The 22,235-nt window shown below is 41.6% G+C and overlaps 1 protein-coding gene across 2 annotated transcripts in view; it reads right to left on the bottom strand.

The window, feature by feature from the left end:
• inpp5a (inositol polyphosphate-5-phosphatase A) overlaps positions 1-22,235 on the bottom strand; it is a 169,223-nt gene that overhangs the window by 87,496 nt on the left and 59,492 nt on the right. For both annotated transcript variants that reach the window (XM_028603944.1, XM_028603943.1), the window contains exons 3-4: positions 12,816-12,916; positions 10,965-11,052 (exon numbers count right to left, since the gene is read on the bottom strand). In XM_028603944.1, coding sequence (XP_028459745.1) covers positions 10,965-11,052; positions 12,816-12,916 — 189 coding nt within the window. The remainder of the gene's footprint in view (positions 1-10,964; positions 11,053-12,815; positions 12,917-22,235) is intronic.

Genomic DNA, 22,235 nt, shown 5'->3' with positions numbered 1-22,235 from the left:
ACATGCATGAAAAAGAGAGAGAGAACAAAAAAACACTAACAGTGTAATAGACACTTCAACTCAGTTAAACAGAGCAATGCTGCCCGTTTAAATGTTGTCCCCCCACACACACACACACACACACACACACACACACACACACACACACACACACACACACACACACACACACACACACACACACACACACACACACTCGCTTAAATATTTAGCTCTCGCATCTCTTTAAAGACTTAAAACTGCTATTAATGAAGAATTCTATTTATCTAGTAGGCATACAGAGGACCTGAGTCCTCTTTCATTACTATGCTGGGGCTGTAAAGGACAGTTTCTTAGGGATCAGTGAAAAAAAGAATTCATGCTCAACAAATCATGTATTTGTCAATGTTGACGTATGATCATGTGTCTTGATGCTCATTTTGATAATAAGACGGACATTTTAAAGAGACACCAGGGTTCAGACGTAATCTTTTTGTCATATTTGGTAAAACTGTCAGTGAGACAGATAATCTGTGAAGAATACCGTTCCTCTGCCTCCTCCTTAATGCCCCTAATGGCATTTTTAAGATTTCACCGCACCCGAAAAAAACAAAACAATCAGAGCCGAGGAGTCGTTCAAATATGAATCAAGATTCTGTTACTGTATTGTCGGTTTCTCGTCTCAAATGTTTTCAGAAACATATTTTAATGTACTGTTTAGCTGTAAAATGAGAAACTTTGTGACCCGGCCGCCATGTTGAAAACTAATCCTTTACTGACGTGATTACTACGTCAATGATGGGGGACAAAATCCACAGTCTTCGATCTTTTTTAGTACAAAATTCCCTCTTTGTCTTTCCGATGTTTCCTTACTGAGCCGCAGTGTAGGGATTGTAATACACAGGGGCAGTTTTGTGCTAAAATCCAGACTGCTGAAGCCTTTAACAATCCTCTCTGACACTTCAACAATCACGTTATGAACACTAGTCACGACATAGTTTATTACACCATTTTACTCCACCCAGCTGTATTTAGATTCAGATTTTACACTCAAAACATATAATCATTTTATTATGTATAATGCAATGTCGCACATTTAAGCACCCAGCAGTATGTAAAGTAGTTCAAAATAGCTCCATTTTGAACAGCATTAAACCTCAAATGCTTACACGTAAATGCATCATTAATAATAATAATCCAAATACACAATATATAGCTATTCGGCATTATGAGTACTGTTTCTTTTGGTACCAAAGTACATTTTGTAGAAAATACTTCTGTAATTTTTCTCTGAAATGGCTACTTGTTACTTAAACAAAAGGACTGAATACTAACACCACTGGTAATAACGCATACACAATAATGTGGCATAATAGGGCATCATTTCAGTGTATAAATCTACATATGTATGTGTGTGTATGCGATGCATGTTGCTGTGCAGCGTTTTGGAGAGTAAAGTGACTGGGGTGGGGAGATTGGGGGTCTTTCTTTCTCCTTGGAGAGTGGGACTGTGAGAGCTGTGAGGGCTCTCAATAGACAGAGGATTATGGAAATCAAAGCTGAGAGATTAGCTAATGGGAATATAATGGCCACTGACTGCCTGGGTCAGCCGGGCCATGCAAATGAAGCTGCTATACCCGGTGGCGGAGGAAGAATCGATACGTATGGGCAAAGTGCTGGCCCGAGATAGCCTTGTATCAGTAATGCTACGAAGGCATACGTGTACAGAGAGCGTGAGGGCCTGAAGCCAGCAGAGAGGGGTGAGCTTTCAGCAGCAGGACCCAGCTCAAGTGGGGAACGGGAGATATCGCCAGCTCCGGCCCCCGCTTGCCTCTCACTGATGTCAACAGGCGGCACGTGATTCCCCCCCACCCAACGCCTGGCTCTCATCCCCACTGACACAGCACTGAGAGACGCAGATGCTGGTCCAGCCCCGCTCTCCACGCTCCATCAAATATCTATTCATCTCGCCTTGGCCCCAAAACCGAACAAACGTCCTTGTAGACAATCAATAGTGCTGCTACCAGGACAGCCAAGTATTACGCCAGCATTTAGATACACTATAAGTAGTTTATTTTTCCAAAAGACTCTGGACAATCTGACATCCACCGTTTTAGGATGTGTGGGTATTAACCTTCTCGGGATGTATGAGGTAAAGTGGGTGTCGTAAAATGCAATTGACTGGGACACATGACGGCCTTCATCATCAAACTAAATGGAACATCACCTCTCTTATATATCAGAATACCAATTTTGAGCGTGTCAGAAAAATTTCAATTTCAGGTGGGAGCGGCGGGACTCCGGCTCCCCCGTGCCTGGCCTCTCCCCTCTCATTTTCATTCCTGCCTGCTCGGCGCGGCCATTCATCAGGACCCGGGCAGAGGACACCTCCCGCCTGCTCACAAATGCATGGAGCAGGCAATAAAATTAACCTTGTGGCAATTGTTTTCCCACCCGTTTGATGGCCCAGTGTCAGCTCATCCGTTACAGCGGGAAGGAATAAAAAAGTCAAGCTCGGATGTGCAAAAAAATTATGACCGTGGTGGTGGTGGTGGTGGTGGAGGGGGGGGGGGGGGGGCCGAGATTATGGAGTCAAAACCCAATCAATCAGTGTTAGGGAGTAGCTGAAAGAGATGGTTGCTTGTTGATCTGGGTCTGGGAACAATAAAGAGCATCAAGAGCCTGGTCAGTGGTTATTATGGAGACTAGTGAGCAACAAGACGGTGTGATATTCTAGCAGTTCAGCTAGCCAGCATCCCTGACCCGGCCCCTTTCACTGGGCGGGGAGGGACAACACGGAGGAGGGTGGAGGGTAATCGGGGGTGGTGGTGGGGGGGAGGGATAAAAATCCTTCAGAGGGTGTTTATTTGCTCTCAACACCTCCTAAGCGATCAATATTTTTAATTTGGGTCCGAGTTATTATTTTTCACATCACTGCGCCGGGGAGCAGAGTAAAGTGGCTCATATTTTAGCACTAAAAAGATCGATATGACAGGCTCACCTTCACTCTGCCCCCTCGGTGGCTGGGGGCCGCACATCATAATGGACGGTGGCAAGGTACACCAGGCCCGCCTCATGCTGGAATCACATCATTATCTGTGGCTGGAGACCCCCACCCCACCACCCACGCGCACACACACACAACCACAAAATCCCACCCTCTAACACAGGACACCACCACCTCCAACACAACCCCTTGCCTTGATCCCACACACAGACACACACACTCTTATAAGCACTCCATCACAGCGCTGTTTATGAGCAGAGGCTTGGTGTGTGTTTGTGGGCGTCGAGGTGTATATGAAAGCAGCCCGTGCTCAGTGCAGCGAGGATCCAGGAGGGCAAAAGGCTCACTTCACCCAGATTTGACTCCTTGTAATAAATACATCAATTTCTCCATCTCTTTACACAATCTATTAATTATATCTACATTTTCAGTCAAAATATTTTCACACAGGGAATGCCCACTCTCTCTACCTCATAACTCACGTCTGATGGCAGATTCATTGATTGTTGCTCAACCCCATGTCCTGAGCGCGTGTGCGTGCGTGTGAGTCGCGTGTGAGTGTGTGTGTGTGTGTGTGTGTGTGTGTGTGTGTGTGTGTGTGTGTGTGTGTGTGTGTGTGTGTGTGTGTGTGTGTGTGTGTGTGTGTGTGTGCTTATGTCTGCCCTGAGAGTATGAGTGATGGCCGCGGAGAGTTATGGCCCGGCCATATTACTGTGCTGACATCTACTCCATTCAAGTGGCCTCAGTCGGTGCCGTACTTCTCACCATATTGAAATAAGAGCTCTCATAGATTTAGTTTGCAATATTTTAACCTGCTTATAGGGCTGCTGCGGCCTTTTTAAACACAGAGCTGAGAGGTGGAGGGGGGAGCGATGGAGGAAGGGAGGGAGGGAGGAGGAGGGCTGCTTCTGCTAGTTAACCTCTGTGTGTAAAACCAACAGACTGAACACAGAGACCCCTCCTCTTTGACCCCACTTTCTCTGGAAAGTATATAATCTCTATATGCAACCTGGTTTTGTTTCATCATTAAAAAAAAAAAAAAAAGATGGAACAGGGGGGGTGATATAGGATGCAGTTAAAAAAAAAAAAGAAAAGAGGCGATAAATGCGAGTGACACGCATTTCTGGGCAATACCGTAAACACACTCCAGCTGAGGCCCTGTCAGCACAGAGGGACACTAAGTGTTCATAAATTCCTGGCCGAGCAGAGCGGTACTGATGATTGCATTACAGCACGCTGCCTGGAGGAGAGTTAAGGACTCACCTCTGGAGGCAGAGTGAGGCAGGGCTGCTGGCAGCTCCTGACAGGGCCGCTCTACTGACCACAGATCAGACAGCAGCTTGGGCAGGAAAAGCAAAGATTAGGTATTTAGCTGCTGCTGCTGCTGCTGCTGCTGCTGCCGCTGGTGATCATTTTGTCGAAAGCCTGAAGTTTACGATGGGAGACGTGTACGTTTCCTACCAACCGAACCTGACTAACCAGCTACTTAAAGTCAGTCTCGATAAAGCCTTTTTGTCTGCAGCATTTGCTTAACCTGCATGGATCTGTTACTGCTGTTAGTCTACACACTATACTTGGTGTCTTTTAGGGCTGCACGATATGAGGACAATATCTAGTTGCGATTATTTTGACTGATATTGCAATTGCGAAATGATTCACGGTATTGTAGGGAATGATCATTTTTGTACCATTATCCTCATTTTTATTGAAAATTATTAAAATTAAAAATGATTACAGTGGGATTAATGCGAGGATCTGATTTTTTTCTTTAGTCTGTAGGATACGATTTGTAGGCTGGGACGTCTCTGCAGCACCACTATACTCAATACTTCATTCAGAATAGTTTGACACACATTTTGCCTTTAACAAATATTCAGTTGAGGATTCTCATTAAGTACTTTTATTTGATTCAGTATTGTTTTTATGTTTTTAGTTTCATTTCTGTGTTACGCCAAATGTTTGGCTCATCCCACATGGGAACACAAGGCACGTATCAAGCATCAACAAAAATCTACTGGTAACAAGAATACAAATCACACAGAGGAAAACATCAGTTCCAATATATATATATATATATATATATATATATATATTTTATATAAGCTCCTGTATCTTTTCAAATAACATTTTTTATGGGAAAAATTATGGGATAAATTGTACTCAAATAGCAGAAGAAAGAATGTAAGCACTACAAGTCTAAAGTGTATCCTGATGAAGAGCTTTTTGTTACCCTCATCTCCATGGCTTTCTCCAAAGAACTTGCTAATTTAAATGTTTCATATGTGAACAGCCAACTCAGTCTTTGTGCATCATCCATATTTATAAAACACATTTCTATTTTTATCTTATAGGATTTTGCTTAGTTTTTCTGCTGCTTTTGGTTCATCTGCTCTTCTCTATTTTCCTTTTTCTCAAATTATTTGATATTTCATGTGATTGTTTACTTATTGTTTACTGCTGACAAAGCCTAGGTGAGGGGATCTAAACTTTTTTTCCAAGTTGGTATTGACGTTAGACTGTGGCTGCACAACATATTGTTTTTTATCGTCACCACGATAACAACTGGCGCAATAAACACATCGCAAAAGGCTGCGACATATCGCGAAAGGCACTCAGAGATTTCTTTTGGGTTAGTTGAAAGGAAATATCAGTAGAAAACTACAGTGGTGCCTTTTGTATTCAATTCAACGTTCAATTTGTTTAATAAAAGAATGTTGGAAATGATTTCCTTTCATTTATTTTAAATTCCACGAGCAAGTTGTCTGTAGCAGAATACTGAAAGCAGCAGAAAGGCAGAACGAAGTGCACTTTAATATCTCTTTATCAATTGCAAGTAATATCGTTATCGCACATTCTCCTCATGTTGTGCAGCCCTACGCTAGACCGTGGCTTTTCATCAGAAGTCTTTTACCATTTGCAGTTTGTATACGCTCGATCATAAGACACTGTTCCCATGATGACGAAATCAAAGACTGAAGACGGCTTACTTTGAACTTTCAGTACGAGTGTTTTAGATCCATGACACAAATTGCTCAGACGGACTGCTTGCATACTAGAACACTATCTCAGGAAGTGAAGTAGGTACAAACACACAGACACACATATATACACACACACACACATACGCACAACCACAGGGTAAAAGGAGACAGCGGTGTCCTGTCAAGCCACAGAGCCTGATTTATCCTCTGTCGCTGCTCTCATTCCTGTCCTGCAGACCACAGACATGAGGGATGCCTTTAATTTCCCATTAAAATGCCCTGGAACAACTGAGGGCTGAGAAGGCAGTGTGTGTGTGCGCCGCTGTGTGTCACTGTCCGTGTATGTGGATAGCTTGATTAGACTGTGTGACAGTGGTGGATGTGTGTGTTTGTGCGTGGCGGGTTTGGCCGGCGTTTCCGTTAAGCCGTACAGACACCAGAGTACGAGTCTGTGTGTGTGTGTGTGTGTGTGTGTCAGGAAGCTGTAACATCATTCCACATGACATGGGCTGCAGCTCCAGGGCCAGGCCCACCATAAATATTAATGGCCAAGAACGAGTGGATTGGGAGTTGAGTTATCAGGGCGGGCCTTCCTAATTGACATTTTACCTGCTGTATACCTTAACAGGGCTGTAAAAGACCAGGCCCGGGCTCAGCTGTAGGGGGGACGTGTCAGTCAAGCTCTTCCCCAGCACTGCCGCCTTCCTTTGGGAGGGGAGAGCAGCTCCAGCTCGCCAGGACTTCTCATTGTTCAGATTCAGCACCGAGGCGTTACATGTAGCATTTTAACATCAGGGCAATTATTACAGTGTCATTTAGAGGAATTAAGATGCAGTAAACAGACAAGGCTACAGCTTTCCTCTCGCCTCTACGCTGCATTTATCAGCAGGTTGGATTTTGGGGGGGACATCAATCTGATTTTTTTTTACAAACAATGAACTGTTTTTGCTCAACAAATAACACAAAAGGTTCATTTCAGGTCCACTTTTTCTGACTAAATAACCATTTTCATTTCAGCTGGATCTAGAATTTTCAAACCAAAAAAAGGGTGGCCGGGTTAGTTCTGTGGGTAGAGCAGGCGCACATATGCTGAGAGGCTTATGCCTTGACGCAGAGGTCCAGGGTTCGAGCCTGGACCTCTTAAATAGAAATATCTTAAATAGATATTTAAGTTGTGTTTTTTTAATAATTTCTTCAGATGTAAGCACAGTTAACTAATGATTATTTGCATTGCCAATTGTACGCTGAATATTTTCTCAATTCATCTATTTGTGCATACAATGACGGTCAGAAATGTCCAAATTCACATATTCAAATTGCTTGCGTTGTCCAATTAACGCTCCAAAAAACCCAAATTGATTCAACGTACTATCGTAGACTAAGAACACCAGCAGAAACTCACATCTGAGAAGGTGGATCCAGTGAATCTGATGGCACTTTTGCTTAAAAAGAAAAATGAGTTGCAGTTTGTGTCGATCGTCTCATTGATTCATTTTTTTTTCAGCTCCAATCACAGTTGCAAAAAAATAAATAAAAAAAAGTAAAAAAGGGTCTTTTTCTCGTAACAGAATTTCACACATTCATTTATCAATCACATTCCTCTCTTTCACTCACACGGAGATGCAGTTCAAACACGCTCTCACACTGGGCATGCATGTAAACAATCTCTGGCCTTTACCATACACTCGCAACATTACTACACTCCCCACTCAGCCAAAACATTCACTCGTCTACTTCCAAAGAAACTACACGCACATAACTGCATACAAAAACACAACACACACACACACACACACACACACACACACACACACACACACACTCGTACAAAGTAGCAGCTCTGGGCCCGGGGAAAGTGTTCCCACTTACATTATCTGAAAATTGACAGGCGGCGGGGCAGACAACAAACAATTATCCCCGGAGCACGGGCAGGAATCGAAGATTGAGAAAACAAACATGGGTGTCGTCATCAAAGCTAAATGGCAAGCCCTGAGTGAGAAAGACTGAAGAGTCTATTCATATTTACTGTTGCCGGGATTTCAATATCAACATCATTGGAAGCGCATCAGATGTTTCTTTTTTTTTTTTTCCACTGACTGATTCACAAAGAGAAGCACAAAGTGTCATCTCTGTTTGATGAAAAATGAAAATACAACAAAAAGGTTAATCCATAGACAAACACCATTGAATAAATAGCTCATAATGCCGGCATATTAGCGGCACTTATAGGAAATGGCAGATAATTATATTTTCTAAAGGCCAATGTTTGTAATATTTTTTCGAAAAGAGCAAATGTGACTCGGTGGTTGCAGTGATTTATGAGCGTTTTGTGGAGGTGCGGTGTAGCGTGGCGATAGCGCCGAAAATCATGGAGGAGAACCAAACACACACACACACACACACAAACAAACTCCGTGATCGCAGACAAACTGGCACCGCAGTCCACATCTCAATATGTTATTCTATAGTCTATAGGGTTTTTTTCTTGCCACCTAATCTCCAGGGAATGCAGAGATGATCATATGATATACCTGTAGTCAACTAAGCATCAGACATCAAACTGCACTTTTAAAAGCACGTTTCCTCATGAAGCACCGTTGATGGTTACAGAACACAGAGCTGAAGACCTCTGCTGCTGCTGTTAGGTCTGAGTATCTGGCTCCACCAAGAGGCCAATATACCAAACATCGATTCAGCTGAGGAACAAGTAGGCTGAATGAGCGATTGAGTCAATGACCAAGATTTAAGCTTCTAATTCCATACATAGCAAAATGATATCCAAAGATGTTAGTTTGATTGATTGATTTGTTTTTCTTTTCTTTTGTGTATAACATGGATGTATTTGTTTAATGTATGACGAATGATTGATGTGTGATCTGCTGCCACTTGTCCTCTCCCCCTGCCCTTATTAGGGACCACAATGGAACTAAGTCTTTGGGCTTTATTGGGTCATCCCTGACTATTTATGTATTTTCAATGTATGACACAGAGTACTGGTTCATATTTTATATTTAAGTGGTCAAATAAAATCAATCACTCAATCAATCAATCAATCTACACGTGTCAAACTCAAGGCCAGGGGGGCCGAATCCGGCCCTTCACAAATTCTGATCCGACCCTGCATATCAATTTAGGTTTACAATGAATCGGAAACACTCTTTTTAGGGCTGGGCGATAGGGAGACAATAAGATCTCACAATATTCTTGACCAAATACCTAGATATCAATATTGCGGCGATATTCTAGGGTTGAAAATTGGTGCTTTAACAAAATATCTTCACACTTTGATTTTAGATAAATAATAAATAATCCTCAGTAATGTGGACACAATGTCTAAGTGGGGAAATAATAGAACAGCTAGAACAGTCTGGTTAAGTTCAGAAAAGTACATCACTTTACTGTAATGCAGCCTTTAAAACCAGACATTATCTAGTCTCATATCACGATATATCGATATAATATCGTTATTTCGCCCAGCCCTATGACTTTGAGACGCAACCATTCCCAAGAGAACCGGTGAGTGTGCAGATTTAGGCTGTGAAACAGGTTGTTGTGAGTCGGCGGTGTGGTGGCTGCTATTAAAAATGTACTCATTGTTTTTACTAAACCCTACGATGGCTAAAGGACTTTTCTGCTGACTTTTTTTAGAGCTTTATGTCGACCAAACTGTAAATGAGAAGACTATATGAGACAAGCAATAATACAGTCAAAGATATTTGACTTTTCTGATTAAATAAATAAAAGCATGTCAATAAACTACACATGTCTGGCCCTTGATGTGATTTTCACTTTTCAGTGTGGCCCTTACTGAAATTGAGTTTTCCACCCCCGTGTTAGTATTATGACGTGTGAGTTAAACAGGAAACTTATATATAAATATATGAAGATGATAGCATAATAAAATGCATCTTTCAGAGGACATGTTATCCCATTCTTGGACCGGATACTTTCGCAACGAAAATGGACCAATTCCAATATTTGCGTTGACTTTTAGTTGTATTACTTAGGCTAAGGTGTGTTTAGCCTGTGTATCCAGCTATGTAATAATTAACTGTAGTGTATTTACACTGTAAAGAAACTAAAGTTCATGCTAAGGAATCCATGAGTTGCTAATACATCCTGATCACCATTAAAGAAGCAGTCTCAAACATTTGAAAAGTTGTAGCCTAAGCTCTGACAGCAAGTATCTGCTGTCATCTTGTGGCCATCTGCTGTCACTACATACTGAGGGAAAAGTGTCAGGCAATGGTACACTACTGTATAGTGTTATAGGTATATAAGATGGAATTTTAGTTTTGAGTTCACGAAAATTGACTCCAATCAATGCCTCTATGTGCACTAGGGATGCACCGAATCCAGATTTTTGGGGTTTGGCCCGACTACTGAATCCAAATCCTCCTCCCATCCTCAGTCCATTAACACAGTAAACACTTTCATGAAGTGAACAACGTCCACAGCAGTGTATGTTTGTCCTTTTCTGTCCTTCCTTTGCCGTACCTGAAGTTGCTGCATTTTGGCTGCTGTCTGTAGATTCCTTCGTGCACTACTCGTATTCTTTCGAATGTTTCATACCAAATGTCTTAACAGAGCTGTGATTGCAAAATGACTCATGTGATGTTAGCTGAGAAGTTAGCCTACATGGTTCAGAATTCAGAGAAATGGGAGTCTGTCAAGACTTAATAGTGTAACAATAAAAACTTGACTTTCGCTTCTTATTTTAGAACAAGGTTTAATACATATTCATGCCATCTGTTTCCACCTTCTAGGACAATAATGTTTTTTTTTTGTTTTGTTCTCATGTTATTCTAAATTTTATTTACAAAGAAGGAAACCAATCTAGAACCGAATTGCAGACTTGAAAAATCAAATTGAATGAAATCACTGTTGAGCCTGTGATTCATCCCCAATTCCGCACATGTACGCTTGGATTCCGAGAGTTTGTGTGTACTTTCCCATAGAATGTGAATGCACCATTTGGAGCATCAAACAGCACTTACTGTGAAATGCTCCTGGGATTTGTAGTTCTCATCGAGGTAGACGCGGGCTCTGTTGTACTCCTTCATGGCATCACTGGACAGCAGCTCTCTGAGGGACAGAACACACACACACACACACACACACACACACACACACACACACACACACACACACACACACACACACACACACACACACACACACACACACACACACACACACACACACACACACACACACACACACACACACACACACAGAGAGATCAGGAAACGTCAGTCAAATCCAAAAGCACCTTGGTTTTCTTCCAGTTAAACCACATTTTAAAAAAATGTGAAAGAAAACATATTTTGCTCTGCTGACGTACAGCTGTGATGCGACCAGTGGGGGGAGTAGTCCGCCAGTTAAAAAACAGACTACTCCTGCATGTTCCACATCAAGGGGGTGTTTCCTTATCATAGAAACTGCTCCGCTTAAAGTGACTATATGTAACCTTTTAGTGTTTCTGAAACTCTGTCATTTTTCATATAATGGTCTTAAATGACCTGTAACAGCAAACGAGACTAACAGAGAAAAGAGTGCTATTTTTTGATTTTTTTTTTTTTTTTGTATTAGTGCCGTTGCCCGGGTTCGATTTTTCCCACGTAGTCAAAGAATGATTTGCGGCAGGTAGACGGTGCTACAGTATCACGTTCTGATGGGTCACAGATTTCGGCTGAACACCGGGAAAGCCTGTGTTAGCGTATCTGAGGCCAGGCCTAATTGTATTTTAATGTTATTTTAGAAGTTATCTTTTGTAGTTATGGCTGATACTGGGGCAGGACCATCACAGAAAAGAAGGAAATTAAACAAAGAACACCTAAAAGCTAAAAGGGAAAGTGAAAGACAACAGGCGAAAACGCGAGTCACGGTCAGTCGGCCTATCAACAGATGGAGACAATTACGGGATTGTAAATGATACCTCGAGTATGTAATATGTCTATTTCAATAATAAAATAACTTAACAGTGCATGATGTGGTTGGACGTCAGTAGCCAACATTACTTCTTCTCCTTGTCCCCCTGTACTTGTGTAAAGCGTCCGTGGGTTTTATGAAATGCGCTACATTAATCTAAGTTATTATAAAGTTGGTTGCTACAGCAAACTCTTAATGCGTTGGCTCGTGACCCAGTGACAGTGATAATGTTGTCTGGTTGAGCTCACGATACATCCAGGCTAAGTATGCAACAATGCATAGGGCAGGGCGATAATTCAATATGATAATATATCATCTTCCAATGGAATCGTATCATGATGGAGTCATATATCAAGATATCGTGATATACGTTGTCTAAATTGAAAATAACAATAACATACTAACTCCATTTTCTCACAAAAAAATTTTAAACATTTTGAAGGAATATCATTTGAAGAATTGCAAATTTGTTTTAACATCACACTATTTTTGTGCATGCATGTAAACATAGTCAGTATCACTTGAAACCGTTTACCGCATTGTTTGTCTAAAATCTCAGTGTAAAAAAAAAAAAAAAAAAAGGTCAACCCTACAATATCGTCGCAATATCAATATATGTGGTCAAGAATGTCGTGGTATCTGATTTTCTCCATATCGCTCAGCCCTAACGATGCATCTGGAACGTAGATTTTCTCTCTGAGCAAAGCGTTCATCGCGACTTTATGGCCTCTCCGTAACGCTAACTCGGTAATGTACAGTGGGGGCAATACAGCTCCCGTAAAGAAAAGAGCTTTACGACAGCAGGCGTGGTAAAAACACTAGAACGGTAGAATCAACAGACGAAAAGTTACTTACATAGCCACTTTAACCATTACACTCAAAACAGTTAGGCAAATGACCACACCATGAACACTTACTTGACAAAACTATCCACGTGTGACATGGATGCCTCATAATTCTTCCCACCCACCTCCTGGCAGTGCACTGCCAAGAAGTGAGGCTTGTGTGTCTGTACGGTCTGTAAGGGAAGAGAGAGGGAAGAAAACACAGGTGAAAAAGGAGGGGAAAGAGACAAGCAGTTCCACGTTTTCCGTGCAAGTGCGCCCTAAACAGCTGTAACAACACTACAGTAAGCCCAGTATTTGCTCACAATAAGCAAACCTTGAGTTGAATTATTCAGTCGAGCGCGAAGACCTAAAAGGAGCGCGGCGCCTGGGCCTCGCAACAATTCTTCCTAACTCAACTCTTTGACACAATACTATATTTACACAGGACAAAGTGCCTTGCTAATGTAGGCAGAAGGCACTTAGTGGGCTTGTTCCACAAGCATAACGCGGCGCCCTCTTCATTTACCATCAGGGATGTGCCTGCAGCACAGTATGTATGTACAGCCGGGTGTTACAGATGCTCATGCGTCAGCGCTTGTTCTGAAACATCACTCACTATACCAACAACAACTCCATTGCTGCAGGCGTATATATGTCGGGGTGGCTTATCAGAATGTGGGAAAGACAAACAGGCTGTTATAGGGAAGGAAAAAAAAGCAGTTGCATGCATGTTCTGTAATTAATACAAATGGGTGGTTACTGTTTATAAAGTGAAAGTGGTAAAATTGGTGGTAAGATTCACTTTTATCGACTCGACTCGATCGATGATCCACGATCCAATATGATCGATGCAAAGTGAAAATACAGATACATACAGTATCGCCTGTAAGATGCCCCTTTATTTTATATTCCCACTTTATATTTATTCTTTTCATAAAAAAAAAGGTTGTTTTTAATTTAAATGTCTGAAGGAGCTCAGTAATAAAATTGTCAAATCCTGTTTTAGTTGCTTTTTTTGATTGCTAAATGTAACTGTTAAATGGGCCTATCACCTCATCACCCCTGAATTGAATCGAAATTGCATGGTGGCTTACAGATATCAGCAAATATCATATCGTCCAAAGAATCTATATCATATCCCATTGTGATAAAACCCTGTGATTTGCCCCTCCTAACTGCAAACTATTCCATCCAGACTCGCGTGACCTCATGTGGCTTTTACGTTCCCTCTTAAGCATAGCAAGGTGTTTGTGAGCGCCCTGTCAGAGGTGTTTAGGGTGGCTGACCTCTAATGGAAAAATCAATACGGCAGGGTGATATACAGCACTCACAAGCACTCACAGGGCCGGGCCTATGGATATAGGCAGGGAACATACATCAATGTCACTCGGTGATGGGAGGAGCGACAAATGGTCCTTGGACCCGAACAGAGCCCTGCTACTTCACCAGCACCCCACCCTGGCTTGCCGTTGCATTATGCTCACTACAGGCCCAATCAAATAAAAGTAATGTATGGCAATAACACTATGGATTTTCCATCAACCTATGGCTTGTCACTTAGCCCGATGACCCAAGAGCGGGGACCTACAGCAGCTCAAACTTGGAAAGATTAGTGGACCTATCAACTCGCGACAGAAAAGGTCACAGTCTCAAGGAGCTTGCAACTAATGTCAGGCGCGAATGGGACGTGTGGGACGTGTGTGTGTGTGTGTGTGTGTGTGTGTGTGTGTGTGTGTGTGTGAGTGTGTGTTTGTGTGTAACATACACGTGCTGGCGTTAATCGACTGCATTCTGTTTATCTTTCCAGGCTGTAAATCCAGGTCTACGTTGGCAAACAGACACTATATCTAGGTGGTAATTTCATTACCAGAGTCACCAATGCTATCAGCCCAAAACCAAACAGCATCAACCAGAGACCTTCCTTTACTTTGGCAAAGAGCAAACCTTATGACCAGTATCCAATTAAAAAGGTACCACTGTTAACAAAAAATTCTCTTGACATTAGGGTTGAGTAGTGGCTGAAATATTGACATGCCAAATATTGCATCAATAAAACATAATTTTGCAATGGGCAACAACAGCAGTGGCCGCTCTAAACAACCCTTTAGACGGTGACAGCTGCCACGGCAGTGCTGAGAAAAGCCTGGCTGGGCTGGGCAGACACGACTAAAAATAAATGCAGATGCGAGTTGCGCATGCGTCACTTTGCGACATAGCAGTAATTTATTATTTAGCGTAAGGCATCACATTTCTCAGTTCTAGATCAGAGGCTGAAGTAGCCTACAAGAACCTGCTGAACGAGAGACTTCTGTAATGTCAATACAATAAAAATGGACCTACATAACCGAGTTCGTTCACTGCAAGCTACAAGTTAGCAATCAAACACAACAAAGGCTGTCACTTGAATGGTGTCTTGAGCCAACGTTAGCAATCAAACAATGACTACATTTACATGCAGCCAATAACCCGTTCAAAACCGGAATATTAGCAATAACCCAGTCGCGCACAGGCCATGTAAACACCGGCAAAAACTTTTGAGTAGAGGAACTTCTTGTATGCGCTAGAAAACATAGTTTTATATATATGCAGGTTTTCTGCATTGACACATATATATATATATATATATATATGTCAATGCAGAAAACCTGCGAGCAGTATACCGGAAGTAAACAAGAAGTAGAGGTAAACATGGCGAGACGCAGCACAGCACCACACTTTTGGAGCGAGAAGGAAACCAATTTCTTTATTAGTGTGGTGAAAACCATGAATATAATATCTTTTGTTGACAGCAGAAAGTACCGAGATAGTGAGATTTATAAAAAGGTGACCGAAAAGTTATTGCGTCTTAAGGTTGTCCGTACGTCCAGACGCTAACCGTGCGTCGTCGTTTACATCGGGATATTGCCAATTGATTACAAATTCCATGTATACAGGAGTAACTCTCTCTGCTCACGCATGTAAACTGGTTATTCCGAATGTTTCAGAAACCCGAATAGTAACATTAACCCGACCATAACCCAAAAATTGACAGATTGTAAACGTAGTCATTCATAGATAGCTAAAACGTTAGCAATCAAACAATCAGATAGCTGAAACGTTTTTGAAAGGATTTCCATCTTCAATAACAATTACCATTTTAATTTAAAATATTATTGTCACGGTTGATTACCATGGTGTGGAAATTGTGCACTTTTGATGATAAAGAAAACAAGTATATAATGAGTGGTCTTTCTTTATGTCTGAGCTTGAATGTTTGGATTTGTAAAATTTAAACCTGCACTACTGGAAATGTTCCTGACAAATAAGCTGTTTACACGCTGAACCCTTGTTCCTTTCATGTTAAAAGTTGCACTTTTTATAAGGTTTTGCCTATATTTTTGTAATATAATTAACACTGTTGACACTGTTGTTGTTGAAACTATTTTAGCTTGTTGAGGACTATCAGTGCTTTCTGAACACATTGAACACACTTTTAAAAAATACCGCAATAATACCGAAAACCGTGACCATTTTGGCTACAATAACAGTGAGGTTAAATTTTCATATCGTTACATCCTTATTTACAAGGATGCCAGACGCTGATGCGTTTGATATGGAGGTGTGTCCTCTCTCTCTTTTTCTTTTTTCACTGAACCATGACCTTATTTGTGAGAACATTTGAATTCCAGTTTGTCTAAACTACATATTTGTCAAACAGGCAGAGGAGGCACTGCCAAGTCAGTGTCTTCCAAATTCACAATCCTTTACTCATAACATAGTCATAAAAGCATCCTTTTGTTCTCTTATCTTAATCGTGAGAGAAGACCGTACTTCATGTTTCCTCTGACTAGAAAAGGCTGAATTTCTGAAGAAACTTTAAGTGTGCTCGCTGCTGAAAATGTTGTGAAGTTGTAGTAGAAGTGGTGCAGTGGAATTACAAATCCTTAAAACGGAGCTGAATTAGCAAATTCAAAATGGAAGAGCTGAAAGACGTAGGAGTTTCAGTTTAACAGTAAGCAATTAGTGAAACATCAGTTGAAATGAAGTGCTGAAAATCACCCATGCAATAAGGAATAGTAATCCATCCGACATTATTCATTATTAGGGCTGCAATGGAAAGTTTAGCTGGGGAACTTTAGAAAAATTCCAATTTGGAAACTTTCATGGGAATTAATGGGAATAAACTGGATATTTTTAATATGGCTTTCCATGGAAAGTTTAGCTTGGGAATATTGGAAACATTCCAATTTTGATTTACTATGGTTAGTGGGCTATACAATTAACGCACATAGGTTAATAATAGCAATGGGTTATATATTAACCCCCAACTCCCGTATTTTAAAAACTAAATGTTTGTATGTATGTAGTAGCCTATGCTGTTTACTGCGTGTGTGCATGTCATTGACGAATATAGTGAGGACATTCAACTGAAGTTGCATTAAATCAGGTTGTTTTAACCAAGATTATGCTGCAAGATGGTTTTTTTTCAACTACATTTAAGTTCCCTCTTATAGACAGTATTATAACAAGCAATATTATAAAATATCCAGTTTATTCCCATTAATTCCCGCTTATTCCCATTAATTCCCATGGAAAGTTTCCAACTTTGAAAATTCCTGGAATTTTGCGACCCTATTCATTATAGATCAACATTGATTGATAATTAGTTAATATTCTCAGACAGATAGCACTGTTTGTTGTGTGTCTGCCTGCATGTGTAGGAGTGTACGAGATTGATAGAGAAACAAATAAAACATGTCACTTAGTTGGGTTTTTCGTCTGATTGCTTTCTTTTTTTTTTAAGTAGGCCAATTTAAAATATTTAGGCTCTGCTACATTCCTTACGCGGGTGCTCTGATCAAAAGAGAAACTTTTCAACAACCGGCAGAACATGACGGCGCCCCTACAAGCCACCGTCGTTTTTTTCGTCATTAGCCTATCTACTAGGCTACTAGTATCTACTAGTATAATTTACACATTTTTATCATGTGAAGCACTTTGTGATTCTGTCTGTGAAAGGTGCTATATCAAATAAACCTATTACTAGACAGAGAGGGCCTTTGAGGAGGACTAATCAGGAGAGCCTGAGTCCTATTTCATGGTTCCTATTTCGAGGTGGAAAATAATCACAGGGATGAGGGGAGTTTGTGAGCAAGCTTCTTTGCTTTACTGTCCAAACTGTGGATTCACTCAAACTAAATCTTCTGATAACATAATATGGAGAGAATGAGGCTTTGGTTTGCAATCTGGAGTTTACTTTTTAGAGTAATATTTTTTTCTACTAAAGAGATATAACATTAAAGCTAAATGTTTCAACTCCAATATGTGTCGATTGCCAGGCAGGCCTGGGGTTTCAACCATAGACTGTAGCCTATACAAAGATGGACGAAATGTCTGGCCGGGTTAGCTCCGTAGGTAGAGGAGGCGCACATAGAGGTGTACTCCTCGACTCCAACCTGCGGCCCGTTGCTGCATGTCATTCCCCCTTCTCTCTCCCCTTTCATGTCTCCATCTGTCCTGTGGAATTAAAGGCTAAAATGCCCCAAAAAATAATCTAAAAAATAATAAAATAAAGAAGATTGATGAAATGACAGCTCCCCACAAGTGAAGCCAAAACACCTAGATCTACCCCTGGAGGCTGGCTGAGGATGTGACATGGGCCAAACAAAACAAAAAATCAAAGTACACATCAAAACTTTCTCAAAGATAGTTTCTGTCATTTAAGGTAACTCTTGTTCAAGTGTTCATTTTCCTGATAATGTTGGTTGTAAGGGCGGCTGAGGCTCAGCTGGTAGAGTGGGAGTCCAGTTCGTACCAATTGAAAGGTCGATGGTTCGATCCCTGTCTAAGTGGGCGAGACGCTGAACCCCAAATTGCTCTAGATGCTGTGCTGTCGGTGTGTGAATGTGTGTGAACGTTTATCTGATGAGCAGGTAGCACTTTGTATGGCAGCCTCGGCCTCCGGTGTATGTACGTGTGACTGACTATGCGAAAAATGCTTTGAGTAGTCGTGAAGACCAGAAAAAAAAAAAAACTATATAAATGCAGTCCATTTAATTAGTAATTTGATGTTATAAACAAGGGGCTGAAACGTCTTGATTGTCCTCGCGATTAAGTCATGCGGAACCACTTTACCGCATAATCACTACTGCACGAACTTTAGCTCCAAATGACTTTTCCAGACACAAGGTGGCAGGATATTTGGCTACCTTTTTGTACAGTGGAAGTGGCGAAGCATCCGCCATCTTAATATACAGTCTATAGGCCCTATATTGCACCTGGCGCAGCGCAAAGCCCGACCCAAGTGTCTTTGCTAATTTACAGTTTTTTCCAACTGCTTACACAAAATGTCACACGATTTTTGAAACCTTTCACTCAAAGTGCAAAACTACACAGAAAAATCTCCAAAACCAGAAACTATTTCTCAGCCTTTCACTCAGTTTTCCATTGCATAAAACACTTTTTTCAAAACGTTACACACAATTCTCTACCTAAGACACAAACATCTAACAGGAAGTGACTTTCTAAACACAACCAATCAAAATGCTACAATTATTTACCAGGGTGCACACACACACTCCTATGTCATCGGCATATATTTTATTATGTGGTTGGACTGATGGGTTGGAGAACAGTCATGGGTGTACAGTGCGTACAGCAGAGGGCTCAGAACGCATTACAAATCAATCAGACTTTGTTTTGCACAAAGTGCAAAATGTAGATATATAAGCCTATGAAAGACAAAATAGCTTTAGATTTAGAACAACAGTGTGTACATGGTATATCCAAAAATGTACTATTATGAAAAACGTGTTTGCCGTTTGATGCAAATGCTTCATTTTGACATGTGTTTATGGCATTTTGAATGCAGGGTTTCATTTCGACGGAGATGTGAGGCATTTAGCATTTTGTGTGTGCAGTTTTGGGAATTGCGTAGAGTTTTGAAAAAAAGGAGACGGTTTTGAAAACGTGTGTAAGCAGTTGGAAAAAAAAACTGTAAGACCCGTCCAGCACCCACGTCGTTTAAATAGCAAATGCACCTACGCCCATGGGCGTGCTGGTCTTACAGGGAGGTGTGTTCAGGTACATTCTTGGCGTATTGCTTGAGACAGCGGGAAGTGATGGTGCCATCGACCAACAAAAACCTAAAGTCAATAGCGCAGCATCTCATTGTTAATTTAACAGCGCATTAGTAAAATGTGCCTAGGCTCGTGCACACTACTGTATGCTTGTTACACACACACACACACACACACACACACACACACACACACACACACACACACACACACACACACACACACACACACACACAGGGACGCGCAGCAGCACACAAACATGCAAAAGATAAAAAATCTAAATATTACAATGTGAAATAGTATTAAGATATGATCTGCTCGCGCGCTTTCACTTCACGCACGAGCAGATTGGTTTCTTCTCCTGAAAATCTCTGCTTCCTGCTTAGCAAAACCGCCATCATAATAGCAATGCACCAAGGTCCAAACGCGCCTGGTTTTTAAAGGGAATGGGAGATGACACTCTGATTGGTTTATTGCATGTTACGCCCAAAACACACCTATGAATTAATGAAGACACGAAGTGCAACCCTTTTGAACCATGCGCCCGGCGCACGGGCCCGTTTTTCCGCCGTCAAACTAGCAAAAGTGAAAAGTAAATGCACCTGCGCCAGGCGCTTCACGCCGTACGCTTAGATCGTTAAAACAGGGCCTTGTAGTTTTAACAGAGGGTTCAGGAGAAAAATCTGTTGACTATCTGATGACCTTACTTTGCATCTCTGCAATTTACAAATCAGAAGACCGGATGTGGGGATCAGACACCATCGCTGGCCTGTGATGGTCCAGAGAAGTTTCCAATGCAAACTGGCTGTGGGATTATTCAATTCAGTGTGGTGCAATGCAAAGCACTGTTTACATGACAGCCGCAAAGCTGGATTCCAATTTAACCCGGTCTATATTGCACACATGTGGAGCAGGCAAATTACCCTAGGATTTGATTGGACTTACTGGCACGACAAGTAAGGAAATGAGAAGCAAAGATTTAAAAAAAATTTAAAAAAGCCCTAGCTATTACATGTATAATGTGCCTCTCAATAATAATAGTAGCAAATAGTTTTGCTTTTTCACTTCATTTATTGTCATACGCTCCGATAAAATGTAACCAAGGGCTAAACCCAAGTCCCAAGAAATCACCCACAGCTGAGTAACTTGTGATCCCAACAATTTAACTATTTTTTTGCAGTATGTGGGAGAAGTCAAAAATAGCCCTCCCTTTAACTGTAACTAAGCCTGTGGGATGCTTCTGCACTCTTTCCTGTAAAATGCCGTCTCAGATAAGAACAGTTAAGACCACATGAAAGAAAAGCTGAGTAAAAGCACACATTTTATTTACAGGTATGAGTAAGTACTGACTGCCAGATGTCAATATCTGTGTCTTTACACCCCTAAAACCTTACATAGAGAGGTAGATTCCTGTAAAAGATGAAGGTTACATTCTTACAGGAAAGCGCTGCAGTTCGGTTAGAAAAGACAACTACATTGACAGATATCTTTTCAGTTTATTTGTTCAGATGGTTCTCACCAGATAAACTTAACTAAGCGGGTTAACGCTGCAGAGGTTGTCACGCTCTTTCTTTAGAAGCCTGTAAGTCAGCAACAGTTGACGGAGCGTGGAATGCATACAGTACAGTTGCCATGGAGCGGAGACGACCGCAGCAATTTTCGGGCGGAGCAAGTTTTTCTTCAATGTTTCCTGATGACAAGATGCTCCAATATGATTAATGTGCTGATTCAACCGACTGGGTGTGAAGCCAAAGATCTTCCTGTGTGAAACAGCCTTTGGATTCCCGCCAAGTCAACTCAAAGCAGAAGTCATAATGCTATTAAAACAAAACACAAAGTGCATTTCTTTTTCACATCCACTGAGGTTTTCCGATGCAAAAACAAATCATAGTTTTAAGAGTTGACAAACCAGAAGAGTTAGGGCACTGTGTGCGTGTGTGCGTGTGTGGGGAGGGGGGCCCATGCGCGCACAGCATGGCTGATTGTAGTTCACTCTAGCCGTCACTGCTGGTTGTTCCCAGCTGCGCCGAGTTCAGAGTCTGACGCTTCTTTCCATGACGTCAGCAGCACAGAGCTCGCAATGGGGCACACCTCTCTCTCTCTCTCTCTCTCTCTCTCTCTCTGTCTGTCTCTCTGTCTGTCTCTCTCTCTCTCTCTCTCTCTCTCTCTAAATATAAAATCTCCCTCTAACTGCACATGCCTGCTGCACAATGCAAACAGAATTCCTCAACATACGTAACCAGGACATGATTACACACACACACACACACACACACACACACACACACACACACACACACACACACACACACACACACACACACACACACACACACACACACACACACACACACACACACACACACACACACACACACACACACACACACACACACACACACACACACACACACACACACACACACAATGCTCATCCAATACCCTCAGTGCT

Source organism: Perca flavescens, chromosome 17, assembly GCF_004354835.1.
Source record: "Perca flavescens isolate YP-PL-M2 chromosome 17, PFLA_1.0, whole genome shotgun sequence".
Taxonomy (NCBI): domain Eukaryota; kingdom Metazoa; phylum Chordata; class Actinopteri; order Perciformes; family Percidae; genus Perca; species Perca flavescens.
The sequence above is the reverse complement of the archived record's forward strand: the minus strand, read 5'-3'. Positions and strand labels throughout refer to the sequence as shown.